The following is a 20,430-nucleotide window of genomic DNA, read 5'->3' as shown; positions in this document are numbered from 1 at the left end:
GACTAGTTATCCTGGGCACAAATAGTTTGTAATTCTGGGGAGAAACAAGAAAAGATCTAATCCTGCTGGATTTACAGCTGATATAATAATGCTCTGAAACAGACCAGCCAGGGTACTGCTGGGTTCCAAGAATGCAGTGAAGCGCTCAATAATTTTTTTAAGTGAATTCTTATCATTCTCTCTTAGTGAAACCCACAATATCCAACCTTTCTCAATTCAGCTAGATTTGCAATTGTTTTTACCTTCTTTCGGTCAAGAAATCTCTTCTCTTGCTTGGAGAGAATGTCAGGAGATGAACTTCCATTCTATTGGTTGGAGGCTTTTCAGGAACCCTCACCCAATCACTTTGCAGAGAGGATTTCCTGGGCAGCCAATGGAGGTTGTTGAAAAAAAAACAAATTGGAGTATGAAGAATGGATAATCTCATGGGGATATAGTTAATCCAATCCTCTTGTCATTGGATGAGCATTCGAGAAGATTATTGCAGGTCTTCTGATTATGAATACGATGACATGGCTCAGGAATCAGTGGGTTTGATGTGTTTGAATGAATGGGTGAAATGGAGTGTCCGACTGTCTGACTGATTGTTTAATTATATTTCCAAAACTTCTTGTGTGAAAGGGAAGGTGTTAATTTAGAAGATTTTTTTTAAAAAACAACACAAATAGAATCAAGCTACATTTCTTCTTTTGATCTTTAAAACTATAATCTTCTGTTCCTATATTCAGTGGAATAATTTTTTCCCCTTCAGTTCAATATGTCCAGTTCTTGGAGACTGCCTGAACAAAGCCTTGCATTTTTCTTGGCAAAGTTTTCTAAGGTTGAAGGGACTTGATTAACCCAAGGTCATCCAGACGACTTTGCGCCTAGGGCAGCACTAGAATTCACAGTCTCCTGGTTTCTAGCTTTAGCCGTAATCCCAATTAAATACTTACAAGATTATGATAAATGGACAGTTAGCTAGAAATAAGACAAATTTGAATTTTACCCTTTATTGCAATATAGCAATAGCAATAGCAGTTAGACCGATATTCTGCTTCAAAAGGCTTTCAGCCCTCTCTAAGCGGTTTACAGAGTCAGCATATCGCCCCCACAGTCTGGGTCCTCATTTCACCCACCTCGGAAGGATGGAAGGATGAGTCAACCTTGAGCCGGTGAGATTAGAACCGCTGAACTGCAGATAGCAGTCAGCTGAAGTGGCCTGCAGTACTGCACCCTAACCACTGCGCCACCTCTGCTCAATATGGAGATTGTCTATGATAAATGGAAATTTCAAAGTAATATATGGAGTGAATATATGGAGTCTACTCTTGCAGTGTCTGCAGGAACAAGGAAGCTACAACAATGTGGACATCAAATTTCAACTATTCCACCTCCACGGAACACATAATATGTGCACCACATACAGGCAGTCCCCAATTTACAATGGCGTTTGGGCCTTGAAGTCCCATTGTTAAATGATGTGGCCCTAAAGTACCGTATATACTCGAGTATAGGCCGACCCGAATATAAGCCGAGGCACCTAATTTTACCACAAAAAAACTGGAAAAGTTATTGACTCGAGTATAAGCCTACGGTGGGAAATGCAGCAGCTACCGGTAATGTTGTCCCGTGCAGCCGCGGGAGCGATGTCCCGCCTCCTATGACACACGGCACAGTGATTCCTATCATTGGATCACTGTACCAGAGGAGGTGGGACATCGCTATGTGGCTGCTTGCCATAACAAGGAGGAGGTGGGACATCGTTGCAGAGCGGCAGGAGGGGGAGGAAGGGGAATCGTAAGACAGCCCTGCATTACATTAGAACGTGAGGAGGGGGGATGGTGCGGTGCGCGCTGCGCAGCAAACTGACACAGAGGGAGGGGAAACTCACAGGGGCGCCGGGCCATTCATGAGCGTCACCCAGCAGCATGGCCCCGCCCCTTTTTCTCCTCCATTTCGGGCAAATTTTTCACTGACTCGAGTATAAGCCGAGGCGGCTTTTTTCAGCCCAAAAAGTGGGCTGAAAAACTCGGCTTATACTTGAGTATATACGGTAAGACTGCATCGCTCGGTGATGACAATCTTTACTATCCCTGGTTGCTTAAGGTATTGTGTTGTCATTAATAATGTGCAAAGTTTTCAAGCATCTTGTCTTCTGCCTGCCACCACTGGTGGAACAAGAATAACCTTCATCAAGTCTTTCAAACCACACCATCCACGCCCACGTACAACCTGGGAGGCACTCAGAATTCACCTGTTTTTCTACCCTCTTTGCAAAGTCTGTCATCCTACCCATGAGGTTATCCATCTTGGAATAGTGAGAGACATATTGGGTGTCACTTTGAGTGGCCACCTGGGGTTCAGGGCGTTGGAGTTTAATACACAAAGACTTTTCCATTTCACTTCTCAAATCCTTGGGATCTTCTGCTTGGCAAGGCTGGTTGAGCAGTTGCTTGGAGTAACAGAAACCAAGCACTGCTACTACTGGACTCCGCAACAGCACATATTTTGACTACCCACACCCAGATACACAGCTTGGTAGAGCAGGTATTTGGGCACCCGAGGGCAAGTTGGATCTCATCCAGCATTTGTCTCCAGCGATTAGGGCAGATTATTGAATATTGCATGATGTTTGTGAAGGTCATGAGAATGTCCTGCTGAAGAATTACTCATATGCTTTGGCATCTGCCATCCCAGGGGCTAGCAGAGAATTAGAATAGGACCTTTGCTCTGAAAAACCCCTAGACTGAGGATGACAACTAGCAGGAGGTAATTGTTATCCTCTCTTGTCTAGCAGATGTCATTCTGAATCATTTCCCGCATCACCAGTAGAGTTATGAAGGGGTCTCTGGTGCTCTGTTTTTAGAGACCTCCCTGTCCTGGATGCTGAACACATCTCCCGGATTATGTGGACATATTTTGCTCACCCCTTTCACAAATTTGTCCAATGGCCCTGCAAGTTTGTGATTGGTTACTATTCCATTCTCCTTTGTAAGAGTCGTGGTGGCGCAGTGGCTAGAATGTAGTACTGCAGGCTAATTCTGCCCACTGTCAGCAGTTCAATTCTGATCGGCTCAAGACCAACTCAGCCCTCCATCCTTCCGAGGGCGGTAAAAACGAGGACCCAGATTGTTGGGGGCAGTATGCTGACTCTGTAAACCGCTTAGAAAGGAAAGGAGAGCACTGTGAAGCGGTATACAAGTCTAAGTGCTATTGCTATTGTTGATCAAGGAATGTGAGCATGTTTTTAGCAATAGCAATAGCAGTTAGACTTATATACTGCTTCATTGGGCTTTCAGCCCTCTCTAAGCGGTTTACAGAGTCAGCATATCGCCCCCACAGTCTGGGTCCTCATTTCACCCACCTCGGAAGGATGGAAGGCTGAGTCAACCTTGAGCCGCTGAGATTTGAACCGCTGAACTGCAGATAACAGTCAGCTGAAGTGGCCTGCAGTACTGCGCCCTAACCACTGTGCCACCTCGGATAGATAGATAGATAGATAGATAGATAGATAGATAGATAGATAGATAGATAGATAGATAGATAGATAGATGATAGATAGATAGATAGATAGATAGATAGATAGATAGATAGATAGATAGATAGATGATAGATAGATAGATAGATAGATGAATGATAGATAGATAGATAGATAGATAGATAGATAGAGCAATAGCAATAGCAGTTAGACTTATATACCACTTCATAGGGCTTTCAGCCCTCTCTAAGTGGTTTACAGAGTCAGCATATCGCCCCCACAGTCTGGGTCCTCATTTCACCCACCTCGGAAGGATGGAAGGCTGAGTCAACCTTGAGCCGCTGAGATTTGAACCGCTGAACTGCAGATAACAGTCAGCTGAAGTGGCCTGCAGTACTGCGCCCTAACCACTGTGCCACCTCGGATAGATAGATAGATAGATAGATAGATAGATAGATAGATAGATAGATAGATAGATAGATAGATAGATAGATAGATAGATGATAGATAGATAGATGATAGATAGATAGATAGATAGATAGATAGATAGATGAATGATAGATAGATAGATGATAGATAGATAGATAGATAGATAGATGATAGATAGATAGATAGATAGATAGATAGATGAATGATAGATAGATAGATAGATAGATAGATAGATAGATAGATAGATAGAGCAATAGCAATAGCAGTTAGACTTATATACCGCTTCATAGGGCTTTCAGCCCTCACTAAGCGGTTTACAGAGTCAGCATATCGCCCCCACAGTCTGGGTCCTCATTTCACCCACCTCGGAAGGATGGAAGGCTGAGTCAACCTTGAGCCGGTGAGATTTGAACCGCTGAACTGCAGATAACAGTCAGCTGAAGTGGCCTGCAGTACTGCGCCCTAACCACTGCGCCACCTCGGCTCTTGGAGCATTGCAAGACAGAAGGTGAAAGTTAGGGAAGATGTTTCTTGCCCCACTCCCCATCCTCCATGCCCCAGCGAAGCAGGGAAGGAGAATCAGTCGGTCCGAGAACAGAAGGGCCACACATATGGACTCTATATGAAATACTTCTACTTCCCTCCACCCATTTTTGTTCCCTTGAAAACTTTTCTTCTTTCACTCACAATCTCTTCCGTACCCCTGGCTGCCTGCCTATAGTCAGAGAAGGGATTGGTGATGAAGGAAATGTTTCTAGAACTGTCCTACAGAAGATGGGGATGCAGGAATTTAGCATCCCTCAAACAGAGATGTTGTCAGGCCTGCAGCGGTTCCTTTAGGAATCTTTGGCTTGCCACACTCTCATTAAGGGGGGGCAGGATTAGCAAGGGGTAGAATGTGTTGTTTTCAAAATAAAAAATTCCTTTCTAGAAGCTCAAGGTCATCTTTTGTCTCCCAAACCTTTGAACCTGATCGGAAGCAGCTGGGCGTAGGTGGTAGCGTGGAAGAAGAAGATTGGACCATGTAGCAATAGCAATAGCAGTTAGACTTATATACCGCTTCATAGGGCTGTCAGCCCTCTCTAAGCGGTTTACAGAGTCAGCATATCTCCCCCACAGTCTGGGTCCTCATTTCACCCACCTCGGAAGGATGGAAGGCTGAGTCAACCTTGAGCCGGTGAGATTAGAACCGCCGAACTGCAGATAACAGTCAGCTGAAGTGGCCTGCAGTACTGCACCCTAACCACTGCCCCACCTCGGCTCTATGTGATGGACTGTGGGTGTGGGGACAAGATCATGGACTTTTAACTGGGTGGGATTCTGACGCAACTTCCAGAATTGGGATTCCATAGCACGATGCCAACATGCCTGCCTTATTAAATTGGAACTTTAAGCATAGCTTTGCCTTTGACTCTGATTTTAATTCTGCATGATATTTGGAACCCTGACAGATGTTTGACCCCCCCCTCACCTATTCCTGGATTTTGTGTCCTGCCAAAATCACCGCAGATAAAACTGGCAGGTCCTCAATTGAACCGTTGGCATCATTACGAAGAGAGGCTTTGTGGGAAGGCATCCAAAGGAGTCCCCCGCACTGGCACCAAAGCAGAGAATCCCGCAAGGCGTGTATGTTATCTGTCAGAAGAAGCAGGGATTAATTTCCCCTGATTGCTATCAGTGCTCTGTAGAGCTGATCTGGTTTAACTGCCGCCATCAACTGTGCAATTATGGCTTCGTGTTGCTCTTTTTATTTATGTAAACAAATGTTGGAAACTCTTAACTACGGAGAATAAAAAGATGAGAAATGTGCCATTTTGATCAGACTTACAATGTTCATAGCAAACTGGTCCAAAATATGCATATGTTGCTGAACAAAATTGCAATCAGAGCCATCTGTATGTAGTGCTGCCAGGATGGGGGAAGATTATAGATAGCAAGGAAGCAGATGTTGCCAGAACTTGGCTAGCATCAAGACATAATTGAGTTGTGGTGGTTAGAATACAATATTGCAGGCTACTTCTGTTGACTACAAGGGGTTCAATCCAGTGGTGAAATTCAATTTTTTTTACCACCGGTTCTGTGGGCGTGGCTTGGTGGGCATGGCAGAGGAAGGATACTGCAAAATACTCATTCCCACCCCACTCCAGGGGAAGGATATTGCAAAAGCTCCATTCCCACCCTACTCCAGGGAAAGGATACTGCAAAATTCCCACTCCACTCCAGGGGAAGTATACTGCAAAATCCCCATTCCCACCCCACTCCTGGGGAAGGATAGTGCAAAAACTGAATTCCCACCCCACTCCAAGGGAAGGATATTGCAAAATCCCCATTCCCACCCCACTCCAGAGGGAAGATATTGCAAAATCCTCATTCCCACCCCACTCCAGGGGAAGGATATTGCAAAATCCTCATTCCCACCCCACTCCAGGGGAAGGATATTGCAAAAACTGCATTCCCACCCCACTCCAGGGGAAGGATATTGCAAAAGTCCATTCCCACTCCCGGGGAAGGATATTGCAAACTCTCCATACCCATCACACTCCAGGGGAAGGATACTGCAAAATCCCCATTCCCACCCCACTCCAGGGGAAGGATATTGCAAAAACTGAATTCCCACCCCACTCCAGGGGAAGGATATTGCAAAAGTCCATTCCCACCCCACTCCTGGGGTTGATTAATTGTTCTGACTGTCAGGAAATTTCTCCTTAGTTCTAAGTTGGTTCTCTCCTTGGTTAGTTTCCACCCATTGCTTCTTGTTCTACCCTCAGGTGCCTTGGAGAATAGTTTGACTCCCTCTTCTTTGTGGCAACCCCTGAGATATTGGAACACTGCTATCATGTCTCCCCTAGTCCTCCTTTTCATTAAACTAGACATACCCAGTTCCTGCAACCGTTCTTCATATGTTTTAGCCTCCAGTCTCCTAAGTTAGGATATACCACTTTATGTGTACATTGGGACACAATGCCTTAGAAAACCAGAAGTGTTCTATGCTTGAAACCTTTTCTTTATAGGAAAACTGTTCTATATTCACTGGGGATCTAGTTCCATTGCCAAGTATTGACTGACACACACTGGTAGAAGGAATTCACTGCACTCATTTCACACTTTTCAGTGTGAACAGAGAAAAACCATGATAAAAATTCTGGTTTTTTTTTAATTGATTGATAGATTGGATTTATTCTGCATGGTTTTAGATTTGTTCTGATTTATTCCACCTTTCCAGCAAGAGATTCCAAAGTTTGTCTGGGGAATTCTATTGCGGTTGTTTTCTGTTGGCCAAAAAGCAGAATACAAATTGGGACGTAAAGCATTCTTTCATAGCAGCTCATCAGTGGTGGGATTCAGCCAGTTCACACCTATTTGGGAGAATCAGTTGTTAACTTTCTAAGTAGTTCAGAGAACCGGTTGTTGGAACAAATCTTGCTTTCTTTTTTCCCACTTTGCAGGGCTAATCCTGTAAGGAAGGCAGGAAGGAAACATTCTGGTGTTGTTTCTAGCCTCATCTTTATTGCCCTGCTTACAGAAACTGCCTCTCCAGTTAATCCTTATTACCATTGTAACAACTAAGGAGAAGTGCCCATTGACCTGAGTGACATTGACTTGGCCACGCCCACATGATCACATGACCACCGAGCCCCGCCTACCCAGCTGGTCATTAGGGCAGAGAACTGGATGGTAAATTATTTGAATCCCACCACTGCAGCTCATCCAATAAATGCCCCGGGGACATTCTTGAAATGATAATAACTAGATTGTTAGTGGAATCATAATATTATTAGTTTTTTATTCCACCTTTGTTACTTTATAGATAACTCAAGGCAGTGAACACTCCTTCCTCTTCTGGTTTTCCTTAAAACAAACACGTGAAGAGGGTTGGGCTGAGAAAGTATGACTGGCCCAAAGTTAACCAGCTGGCTTTTATGGCTAAGGTGGAACTCAAACTCACAGTCTCCTGGTTTCTAGCCTGGGACCTTAATTATTATACCAGACTGACTTTCTGTCCTAAGTAGATGACTATAAAGTTTCTCAATCGTCCAGTTCATAGTTGTTTCAACTGGACTGTTTTTTCCTTGATTTGCCTCCCCCCTACCAGTGGTGGGATTCAAATAATTTAACAACCGGTTCTCTGCCCTAATGAATGGCTGGGTGGTCATGTGACTGGGTGGCCATGGCCAACTCAACGTCACTCACGTCAATGAGCACTTCGCCTTAGCAGTTACAATGTAATAAGGGTTAACGGGAGAGGCAGTTTCTGTAAGTAGGGCAATAGAGATTAGGCTAGAAATAAAACCAGAATGTTTCCTTCCTGCCTTCCTTACAGGATTAGCCCTGTAAAGTGGAAAGAAACAAAAGGAGATTTTTTCCAACAACTGGTTCTCCAAACTGCTTAAAAATTTAACAGTCGGTTCTCCCAAATAGGTGAGAAGTGGCTGAATCCCACAACTGCCCCCTACCCATCACAACTGGTGAAGAATTACTCCCCCCCTCTCTCTCTTTTTCTCTCTGTCTCTCTCTCTGTGTCCCTTTGTGTGTGTGTCTATCTCTCTGTCTCTTTCTCTCTCTCTCTCTCTCTCTCTCTCTCTCTCTCTCTCTCTCTCTGTCCCTCTCTGTCCCTCTCTGTGTCTGTCTGTCTGTCTGTCTCTCTCACTCTCTCTCTGTCTGTCTCTCTCTCTCTCTGTCTGTCTCTCTCTCTCTCTCTCTCTCTCTCTCTGTCTCTCTCTCTCTCTCTGTCTCTCTCTCTCTCTCTCTGTCTGTCTCTCTCTCTCTCTCTCTGTCTCTCTCTCTCTCTCTCTCTCTCTCTCTGTCTGTCTCTCTCTCTCTCTCTCTCTGTCTCTCTCTCTCTCTCTGTTCCTCTCTGTCCCTCTCTCTCTCTCTCTCTCTCTCTGTCTGTCTCTCTCTCTCTCTCTCTCTGTCTCTCTCTCTCTCTCTCTGTTCCTCTCTGTCCCTCTCTGTGTCTGTCTGTCTCTCTCACTCTCTCCTCTTTCCCCCCTCCCATCAATCTTTGGGCCATCTTTGTCTATTACACAATTTTGTCCTATAATTGGATTGCCCTGAACTATGTAGGAGAGGTTAATCAGTTGAGTTTACAAGTAGGAGGAAGAAATAGCTTGGCCAGTCAATATTGGAGGACAGTGACAAACGGCAACCCTTGTTGAAAATTATGTGTATTCTTCTTCACCAATCCTCCTTCCCTATTTTGGTCTGTCTGTCTTTCTGTCTCCCAATGCCTTTTGCCCCCGGGCTGATGTCTTTGCAAAATCAGTTTGTGTTGCAGTGTGGAAAAATCATCACATGAGGACTGTGACCAATTACTTCATCGTCAACCTCTCCTTGGCCGATGTCCTGGTCACCCTCACTTGCCTTCCTGCAACACTAGTGGTGGATATCACCGAGACGTGGTTCCTTGGCAACAGCCTCTGCAAGGTGATCCCTTATTTGCAGGTATCGTTTGCCAGGGCTGAGGTGCGCATTGAAACAACAAGCTAAGTTGGGGGGATTCAATGCTACTGAACCTATAATTCAGAAGCTAGTTTGTGATTAACATATTGTTTCAAGGCAAAAGAAAAAGGATTTCTCTGAAAATTAGACTGAGAGAGGCTTAATTATTTCATGGTTAGATTTATGCCATTTGTAATTGTAGATTTGCTATGACATCTAAATAAAGAAGAATTTGAATTTGAATTTAATACCAAAGCGTAAAACTCTACATAGAATAAGCAAAGCAGGAAGCAAATTGCACTCCGAAACAATCTGGTAGAATGCTTGGAAAGAAGTGAAATGTACTATAGTGAAGACATTGTGTGAAAGACGAGGCAATGCCCTGAGTCCAGGTATCCACGGAATAATTTTACGAAAAGAAGTAGGCAAAACAGTGGCATGAAGGAGTGATCTCATGGCCTCTACCAGTGGTGGGTTTCAAATATTTTTAGAACCTCTTCTGGCCTGCTTTGTGGGGGTGGCTTGCCGGCTACATGTGACTGGGTGGGAGTGGCTTGCCAGCCATGTGACCAAGTGGGAGTGGCTTGGCAGTCGTGCGTCCGGGTGGGAATGGCCAACTTGTAAAATGTGGTGAAACTTAACAATGCTCTTGCTTAGCAACCAAAATGTTGGCTCAGAAACTCTGGCATTTGAAGCACGCAAGTCTTACAGCTTTCAAGTTACAAGACCCTTGCACCCCTAACCCTTTAGGGAAAAAAAACCAGGGGTGTTCAAAGTTGACAGTTTTAAGACTTGTGGACTTCAACTCCCAGAATTCCTCCTCCAGTCATGATGGCTCAGGAACTCTGGCATTGAAGTGTGTTATAAGACCCTTGCACCCCTAACCCTTTAGGAAAAAAAAACAGGGAGTGTTCAAACTTGACAGCTTTAAGACTTGTGGACTTCAGCTCCCAGAATTCCTCCTCTCGCTCTTCATCATGAGTCTGGTGGCAGCTCCAACGGCTCCTGCTGGGCCACAACAGAGATTATCACGTGCCTGATTTTCTTTTGCGCTGTGAAAAACTCCTTGCCTATCAGGGAAAGAAATATTAGCCTATCTTTCTTCTGATATACCATGTTTCCCCCGAAATAAGACAGGGTTTTATTTTCTTTAGACCCCTGAAATAAGCACTTGGCCTTATTTTCGGGGAGGTCTTATTATTTCTGAGGTGCAGGAGGCAGCGAGCGTGGTCACCTCATGGCTGCTGCTGTGTTGCAATATTTTCAGAGGAGGTCTTATTTTAGTGCATGCACCCAAAAGCCCAATTGGGCTTATTATCAGGGGAGGTCTTATTTTTGGGGAAACAGGGTTGTGTTTTTTGTCTGCTTTTTAAAAAAAAAGGAAATTAGATCTTCTCAGTCCTTATTAGCAATGCAAAGCCATAATATAGCCCAGGGGTGTCAAACTTGTGGCCTGGGGGCCAGAGGCATCATGCGCTGGCCATGACCAACCCCATTTTAGAAAAAAAGTGGGGGGAGTCGCAATACATCACGTGACGACAACTTGATGATGTGAGTTTGACGCTCCTGATATAGCCCAACTGAATCCTGATTTACCAGAAATAGGGACTAGGGTTAAAGAGGCTACTGGCAATTAAACCTTTCTGATTATAACCATCGTGGGAAAGACTATTTCCGAGCCGAGGTGGCGTGGTGGTTAAATGCAGCACTGCAGGCTACTTCAGCTGACTGCAGTTCTGCAGTTCGGCGGTTCAAATCTCACCGGCTCAAGGTTGACTCAGCCTTCCATCCTTCCGAGGTGGGTAAAATGAGGACCCGGATTGTTGTTGGGGGCGATATGCTGACTCTGTAAACCGCTTAGAGAGGGCTGAAAGCCCTATGAAGCGGTATATAAGTCTAACTGCTATTGCTATCTATCTATCTATCTATCTATCTATCTATCTATCTATCTATCTATCTATCTAATCTATCTATCGGATTGTTGGGGGCGATATGCTGACTCTGTAAACCGCTTAGAGAGGGCTGAAAGCCCTATGAAGCGGTATAGAAGTCTAACTGCTATTGCTATTTATCTGATTTTGCTTCTAATGTATATCGTTTCCTGCTCTTTCTCTTCTTCCCTTTGTAGACCGTGTCAGTCTCTGTTTCTGTACTGACCCTTAGCTGCATCGCACTGGATCGATGGTATGCGATTTGTCACCCGCTGATGTTCAAAAGCACAGCCAAGAGGGCCAGGAGCAGCATCCTTGTTATCTGGATGGTGTCCTGCCTTATCATGATCCCCCAGGCGATTGTTATGGAGTGCAGCAGCATGTTTCCCGGATTAGCTAACAAAACCGTCTTGTTCACAGTCTGCGATGAGCGTTGGGGAGGTGAGTGCTGGTGGGCTCGAGCGTGGGATGTGCAAGGCTCACTGTGTCAGGAGAGAGAGAGATAAAGATGGCTGGTTGTTATCAAGTCTGCCACCGAAGACTAATTAGACTTCGTTGATTGGGCAGATTTTTTTTTTTGTATATAACCTTCCGTGCTAAGGGGTGCCTTTCTTTGACTTTAATCTCTAAAGTATTAATTACAATATATCAGCCGCGTCACTACTGTAATTCAGTCATGTTCTGCCTTTCAAGAAAAGAGCTTTTGATCACCTGATGGGTAGCAATGTGTAGAAGAGCATTTGTTTACGTGGACATGGGTACCTGGGTAGCTAACAGGTTTCCTGAAGTTCAGAAATCAGGATTAATTGGGGTCCCAAGACACCTTTTATAAGGGCCACCGTGTCTCCTTAGGCCTATTGCTGAAGACTCAGCCATTTCTGACATTTTGTCTTGACCAATGATTGAACATTGTAGCATGAAATAGTTTAAGCATATAGAATCACTCAACTTCCCTACCAAACCCAATCCTGTCAATGGTTTGATTTAGTGCCATAGTACTAAATCTGTACTCAACAAAAATGATTGTGCCCTTTGCTTTACAAAATTGTCTGCCACTTTAGATCAAGATTAGTCCTTCTGTATGTCCTCCAGACTGAATTATTGGATTACAGACTAACAATGTTAGGAAGAATCCATTCCTCCTTCCTTCCTTCCTTCCTTCCTTCCTTCCTTCCTTCCTGCCTTCCTTCCTGCCATCCCTCCCTCCTTCCCTTACTTCCTTCTTCTCTCTCTTCTAACCATTATTGTTGCAAAATCTGGAACAACAACTAAGACCAGAGCTTCATTTCTAAAGGACTTCCAAGATTTCCTCCTTTGCTTTACAAAATAGTCTGCCACTTTAAGTCAAGATCAAGATTAGTCCTTCTGTATGTCCTCCAGACTGAATTATTGGATTACAGACTAACAATGTTGGAAAGAATACATTCCTCCTTCCTTCCTTCCTTCCTTCCTTCCTTCCTTCCTTCCTTCCTTCCTTCCTTCTTTATTTCCTTCCTTCCCTTCCTCCCTCCCTCCCATACTTCCTTCTCTCTCCATCAAGGAAAACGTAATAACAGAATGGAAAGTGAAGTCTCTGGGCAAAGACGACTAGGTAATGCTGGAATTATTGATATTAAGGGAATATTAATTTGAATATAATAAAGGCATACCTGGGACTTCAAGCAAGTAGATTTTAATAAACAAGCAGGGATCGCATTAGCACTAACATGTTTTGGAACATTATTGTTCCAAAATCTGGAACAACTAAGACCTTAGGAAGAATCCATTCCTCCTTCCTCCCTCCCTCCCTCCCTCCCTCCCTCCCTCCCTCCCTCCCTCCCTTACTTCCTTCTTCTCTCTTCTAACCATTATTGTTGCAAAATCTGGAACACCAACTAAGACCAGAGCTTCATTTCTAAAGGACTTCCAAGATTTCCTCCTTTGCTTTACAAAATTGTCTGCCACTTTAGATTAAGATTAGTCCTTCTGTATGTCCTCCAGACTGAATTATTGGATTACAGACTAACAATGTTAGGAAGAATCCATTCTCCTTCCTTCCTTCCTTCCTTCCTTCCTTCCTTCCTTCCTTCCTTCCTTCCTTCCTTCCTTCCTTCCTTCCTTCTTTATTTCTTTCCTTCCTTCCTTCCCTCCCTCCCATACTTCCTTCTCTCTCCTAACCATTATTGTTGCAAAATCTGGAACACCATCTAAGACCACAGCTTCATTTCTAAAGGACTTCCAAGATTTCCTCCCCTACCGGGCCTTCTTTACGATGCACATAGGAAACTTTAATAAAGATCTAACAGCAATTCCGCAGCTCTGCTTCATTTCAAAGGCTCATCCAACGGTTCCCGTCACCTTCTGGAAATGCCGAGTTTTGGTATGCGAAAAGTACGTGCTAAGCTTCTTTCCCTGGCCAATTATAGAACCTAAGAAGGACTTTAAAGGCAATCATCACCAGGGCTTATTTAAAATAATTATAAAGTGCCCCTCCCTCACTTCAGGAGGGATGTGGAATTTAACATGTCCACATACTAACACATAATGATATAAAACACATAAATTAAAACGTTACATTATAAGAAAGTGTTGTACTCAATCCAGCTCTTCAGGGACCAGGAGAACGTAAGGATTTTTCAAAATACCTTATAAATGTTTTACCCGAACAACGAATAAGGTTTTATTCTTCCATATTGTATGATATTAAGTCCCATTTATGTTCACCTGAAGCAGCTTTTTCAGCATCAAATGAGGTATTATTTATGGACTGTTTTATTTCCTTTACAGCTGAATTTTCCCCCAAAATGTATCATACCTGTTTCTTCCTGATAACCTATCTGGCTCCATTGTGTCTTATGGTGCTAGCCTACTTACAGATATTTCAAAAGCTGTGGTGTCAGCAGGTGAGTCCTTTCACGACAGAATCCATCTTTCGGATTTACGCCATCTAAACCTTTTAACCTCAAAAGAATTGTGTAATTGATTGACAGGTATAGTGATATAGATTGAAATAAATTATCTTTGGCAAGGCAAAGTTTGCACCACCTAAACGTATGATACAATCTAGTAAAATAAATAATTCCCTGGCCCTAAGCAAGAGTTTATAAACCAAAATACCGAGATGTTATACATCCTGCTAGGAATATTTATTTTCCCCCTGGATTTCCGTATTTCTTAAATTATATCTGAAGGAATAATTAAACGAACCTTAACTTAAAATAAAGTTCTGATAATATTTCCTAAGCAAATTTCCACTGTGCTGAATGCATTTACTTTTTTAATATAATGTTAAACGAGGGCCATTGCTACTTTCATTCATGGAAAATACATTGTTTAATTTTTATATGTAATCACTGAAATGAGCATGCACTTATTCGTTTGTTTGCTCGCTTGTTTAAAACATTGATGTAGCTGCCCATCTTCCAACTCTGGGCAGCTCCTAATTATGTTAAAAGAACTAAAAACATATTTACTATTAGTTATTCTAATACACTCAGTGACTTGAGATAGCAGATATATCACGTTTAATGGTTAGAAAAATTAACAACCATTATGTGTTTACCACCCCCCCCCCATACAGGGGGTCAGAGCACATCATCAAGAAAATCAATTGCAGTGGTACAGTGGTGGGTTTCAAAAATTTTCGAACCTACTCTGTGGGTGTGGCCTTTTTTGTGGGAGTGGCTTGGCGGCCATGTGACCTGGTGGGAGTTGCTTGGCAGCCATGTGTTTCCTCTCTCTCTGTCTCTCTCTCTCTCTCTCTCTCTCTCTCTCTCTCTCTCTCTCTCTCTCTCTTTCCTTCCTTTTGTCTCCCTGTCCCTTTTTCCTTTTTTTCTTTCATCTCTCTCTCACTTTTTCTTTCTTTTTTCTTTTTTCTTTTTTTCTTTCTTTATTCCTTTCTTTTTCTTTCTCTTTCTCTCTCTCTCTCTCTCTGTGAGTCTCTGTGTGTGTGTGTGTCAGTGGTGGGTTACAAAAAATGATGCCATAGTTCGCCATCACAGCCCTATGATAAACTTTATAACTATTGTGGAAAGACCGATCCTAACAAAAAAGGGTTTAGATTTAAACAATGTTGTTTCCCGAAGGACACCTTCCATCTTCATCATAGGAAGATGATCTTACTGAAGACGATCACATTCTCGGCGATCATGTAGCGATGCTCGTGAGGGGAAATGGATCTACTTTGCAAGTTTCACTGAGTAATCAAGTGCAAAATGTCCCTTGGGTCAAATGGCAACCATTAAGATTCCTCTTATTGTGTGCTGTCAGATTCCAGGAACGCCATCCATAGTTCAGAGGAGATGGAGGCCACTGCAGTCCACGGCACAGGCGCGGCAACCTGGGCCACCGGTACACTTGAGGATTAGTGTGGTGGCAGCTGAAGTCAAGCAGATCAAAACCAGGAGGAAAACAGCCCGGATGCTGATGGTGGTGCTCTTGGTTTTTGCCCTCTGCTATCTCCCCATTAGCATTCTCAACATCTTGAAAAGGTACTTTCATGTGCAAAGTCTGGAGGGGTTAAAAATAAACAGCTTGGGTATTGGGCATCAGTCTGGGGCAGTGGTGGGATTTAGCCAGTTCGTACCAGTTCGGGAGAACCGGTTGTAAAACTTTCCGAGCAGTTTGGTAAACTGGTTGTTGGAAGAAATCATTAGGGCAGAAAACAGGTTGTTAAATTATTTGAATCCCACCACTGGTCTGGGGTGTGAAGAAAATACATTCAACAACAATTGGGTGGCAATGATTTTTTATTGAGAGCTTGCTATGTTTACAGGTAGCCATTGATTTAGGACCACAATTAGAACTGGAACTTCCATTGCTAAGTGAGGCAGTTGTTAAGTGAGTCCCACCCAGTTTTACAATCTTTTTTATTAGTAGTATTAGTTGTTTCTAATCCAGTTTGTAGAGATTCTCCATCATTCAGGTCATGGCTGTCCCAAAGGTGCTTTTTCAGGAGGCAACTGGGATTTCTTGTTTTTTTTGTTTTGAAGAAGTTTCGCTTCTCATCCAAGAAGCTTCTGCTCTGATACGATAGTGGGGAATGGAAGGATTTCTACTCCTTGCAGACAGCTGGTAATCCTCACCCTTTTAGAGGGTCGTTGAAGTACTTGGAGGTTTATCTGTGTCCTCAGGGTCACCTGAGTGGTGCTCCTGGTTCCTGTAGTCTACAATTTTTTCTCTGAATTATATTTTTTAAATCCAGTCCTTATTTATACAAATAACTCAAAACGGCCGATATATCCAACACACTTTGCTGTTGTTGTTCAGCAAATTGTGTAATCCTTAAGCAAATCATGCAGCCATTAAACAAATCTCTCTTCTCCCACTGACTTTGCTTGTCAGAAGCTGGGAATGGAGATCCAAGGATGCCAGAATCTAAAAACCCTCATAAATGCATGCCAGTTGCTAAGCACTCAATTTTTCATCAGGACCAGGAGAGGTCTCTATTTTCAGCACCGTTGTAACTTTGAATGGTCATTCAATGGATGAATGTAAGTTGAAGACAGTGGTGAAATTCAACATTTTTCACTACTAGTTCTGTGGGTGTGGTTTGGTGGGGGTGACATGGCAGTGGTGGGATTCAGCCAGTTCGCACCTATTCGGGAGAACCAGTTGGTAACATTCCAAGTAGTTCAGAGAACCGATTGTTGGAAGAAATCTCATTTTGTTTTTTTCCATTTTACAGGGCTAATCCTGTAAGGAAGGCAGGAAGGAAACACTCTGGTGTTGTTTCTAGCCTGATCTTTATTGCCCTGCTTACAGAAACTGCCTCTCCGATTAACCCTTATTACCATTGTAACAGCTAAGGCGAAGCGCCCATCGACCTGAGTGACCTTGAGTTGGCCACGCCCACCCAGTCACATGACCACCGAGCCCCACCTACCCAGATGGTCATTAGAGCAGAGAACCGGTTGTTAAATTATTTGAATCCCACTACTGTGGTAGGGGAAGGATACTGCAAAATCCCCATTCCCTCCCCACTCTGGGGCCAGCCAGAGGTGGTGTTTGCCAATTCTCTGAACTACTCAAAATTTCTGTTGCCGGTTCTCCAGAACCTGTCAAAACCTGCTGAATTTCACCCCCGGTTGAAAATGATCTGTAATTTTCTTTCCCACACAAGCATTAGGGTAGGATATAATTTTCACAGGTGCTAATAGGATTTATTTTCATATAAGGTTCCTTGCAGGTTATTTCAAGAAATACTTGTCCTCTTCTCTCCCCCTGTGATTTTTCATTAATAGACTGGTTTTAAAGTTTTAAAATACATTAATAATAAAAATGTGTTTTTAAATGTTATAAGTGCATCAGTGGTGGGCTTCAAAAATTGTTCGAACCTATTCTGTGGGTGTGGCCTCCTTTGTGGGAGTGGCTTTCTGCCCATGTGACCAGATGGGAGTGGCTTGCCGCCCATGTGACCGGATATGAAGATGCTGACGACACTTGTCAGAACCACCTTAAATCACCTCACACACAGCACTGGCATGCATAAGAATATGATGCAAACTTGTCTTTTAAAAGGCATCTTTGGTTTGCATTAAAACAACTTCAACACACGCAATGTTCTGATTGCACCACAAACGCAGTAGTCATCCTTACCTTTCACAGAGGCACTGAGTTTCATAAATATGAGCATGATAGTGTAGAGTAATCATATCCAAGGACCAGTGGTGGGTTTCAAAAAAGTTTTGAACCTTTTCTGTAGTGTGGCCTGCTTTCCGGGTCCACTGGTGGAACCTCTTCTAACCGGTTCGGTAGATTTGACAAACCGGTTCTACCGAATAGGTGCGAACTGGTAGGAACCCACCTCTGAAGTGCGTTCTGAAAGAGGTAACATTGGAAGCAATGCAGGAAAAAGCAGTCAAAAAGTTGCAGGAGACACTTACTGACACTAGAGGGCCCATCATCAGCCTATGGACTCAGGTGGAGAAGCATGGGCAAATAGAAAGTATTGCTATACAAGGGGCGGGGGGAATCATATTGTTCCAATGAGGAGCCGAATTTTGAGAACAATATAATCAAGAAGATCTCATACTGCTGAAAATTATCAGCACTATTCTTGAGGAAGTCACCCTTGGTCAGAGCTGGTCAGCAGAAGTTAGCCAGTAGATCATTTCTACAGGCATCAAGGCCAACAAGGAACATAAATCATTTTTCTTATAGTCCTCCAGATATGTCAGAATCCATCTCCTTCATTTCCTGTCAGCAGTCTGGGTAGGAGTGAGGGGAGCTGAGGGCCAATACATCTGGAAGGCTCTGAATTGGAGAACGTCGGCATCTTAAGGCTTTCGGTTCTTCCAGATTATGGTTTGGATTAGGATTGCGCGTTAATACTAATCCTTCCCAGGGATGTTACTGTTTGCATTTAATGCACGTAATGTTTCATCAAGATTGTTGACCTCCGTTCAAGACTCAACACTGTCAAAAGAATTCAAATCAAATTGCAGGTTAGAAAAGTATGCATATTGAATGCCACATCTCTACCGAATGGGGTGGTGACTTTATAATGGGATGCACTGATGAAAAAAAATGTTTCTGGTTTACATTTAGAACATAGAATGACGTTGGAAGGAACCTTGGAGGTCCTCTAGTCCATCCTCTCTGCCCATTCCAGACAAAATGCCTGTCCAGTCTCATTTGTAGATTTGGAATGTACACAATCTAGCAAAAAGTTGTGCACTATAATACTTATTGTTATGAAAGTGGATCGCATCACGGACATTGGAATAATTCTTAGCCTGGAGAACCCTTTCCTAGTGGCGTTCACTGATTTCTGCAGAAAATCCTCTTTTTTTAAAAGATAAATGTCATACCTTTTATGGCAGGACCTTCTGTACTGTATATAATTTTTTTTAAAGATTTTTATTAAAAAAACATGTAAAATACACATACACAAAATTTAGACGTATCCAAATGAAATACAATAGAAGGGGAAATAGTATAAGGTGAGCGGTATCGATTGATAATTGCTATTATAAAGAACAGGAAGTTCCTGTTCATATTGTACTGTATAAATGTGGTGTACATCTAAATTTTGTACTGTATATAATTTTAAAGGCCCGGCTGGCTTGGGAGAGACCTAGTCTTAACAATTATGAGAAATGGTATAGAATAGAATAGAATAGAATTTTATTATTTGTATGCCGCCCTTCTCCGGGAGGACTCAGGGCGGCGAACAATTCAAGGGGGAAAAAGGGGGACATAAAAAACAAAATACAAATAATAAAAGTAGACAACAACCATACATGTCGAGAGGGGAGGGAACTCATCACCCCCAGGCCTGCCGGCAAAGCCAGGTATGAGTAGTTCCCACTCAGATATTCACAAAAATGCCAATAAGGAGTCGGTGGACAGCATAAATCCAGTCATATCTGTACATTTAGAAGTTGATCATTATAGCGTTTATCTAGAATCTATACATTTACCTCTGCTGGAAAATTCAGATATGTATACATTTCCCCATTCAGCTTAAGATGGGTGAACTAGTGAAGTGGTACTGCTTTATCAACGTCCCTTTGTATGCTATTTCTATGTTCCTGTTTTGCCTTTATAGCATTTTTCATAATTTTGAACGTTTTAATGATTAATGATGACAATGCATTTAGGTATTTATTGATTATATTAACACTTGAGAGACCGCCTGCTGCCAATTACCTCCCACAGACCCATTAGATCTCACAGGGTTGGCCTCCTCCGGGTGCCATCTACCAGCCAATGCCACCTGGCTATTACCCGGGGGAGGGCCTTCTCTGTGGCAGCTCCGACCCTCTGGAACGAACTCCCCGCAGGGATTCGGACCCCCACCTCTCTCCAGGCCTTCCGAAAAGCCGTCAAAACCTGGCTTTGCCTGCAGGCCTGGGGGTGATGAGTTCCCTCCCCTCTCGACATGTATGGTTGTGCGACTGTTGTTTACTTTTATTATTTGTATTTTGTTTTTATGTTCCCCTTTTTCCCCTTGAATTGTTCGCCGCCCTGATAGATAGATAGATAGATAGATAGATAGATAGATAGATAGATAGATAGATAGATAGATAGATAGATAGATAGATAGATAGATAGATAGATAGAGGCAGGCAGGCAGGCAGGCAGGCAGGCAGGCAGAGACAGAGTCCTCCCGGAGAAGGGCGGCATACAAATAATAAAATTCTATTCTAATTCTATTCTATTCTAACAGTGTTATACTAGCTTGTCTGG

General features: G+C 43.2%; 1 protein-coding gene across 1 annotated transcript in view; it reads left to right on the top strand.

Moving 5' to 3' along the window:
- Positions 1-20,430, top strand: part of HCRTR2 (hypocretin receptor 2) — a 38,744-nt gene that overhangs the window by 14,768 nt on the left and 3,546 nt on the right. Inside the window, exons 2-5 of the mRNA XM_087718954.1 lie at positions 9,153-9,331; positions 11,457-11,700; positions 14,026-14,141; positions 15,508-15,728. Of these exons, the coding sequence (XP_087575080.1) occupies positions 9,153-9,331; positions 11,457-11,700; positions 14,026-14,141; positions 15,508-15,728 (760 nt within the window). The remainder of the gene's footprint in view (positions 1-9,152; positions 9,332-11,456; positions 11,701-14,025; positions 14,142-15,507; positions 15,729-20,430) is intronic.

This window comes from Thamnophis sirtalis, unplaced genomic scaffold (genome assembly GCF_051295495.1).
Source record: "Thamnophis sirtalis isolate CommonGarterSnake01/CBP01778 unplaced genomic scaffold, rThaSir2_p1.2 scaffold_6, whole genome shotgun sequence".
NCBI classification, from domain to species: domain Eukaryota; kingdom Metazoa; phylum Chordata; class Lepidosauria; order Squamata; family Natricidae; genus Thamnophis; species Thamnophis sirtalis.
The sequence above is the reverse complement of the archived record's forward strand: the minus strand, read 5'-3'. Positions and strand labels throughout refer to the sequence as shown.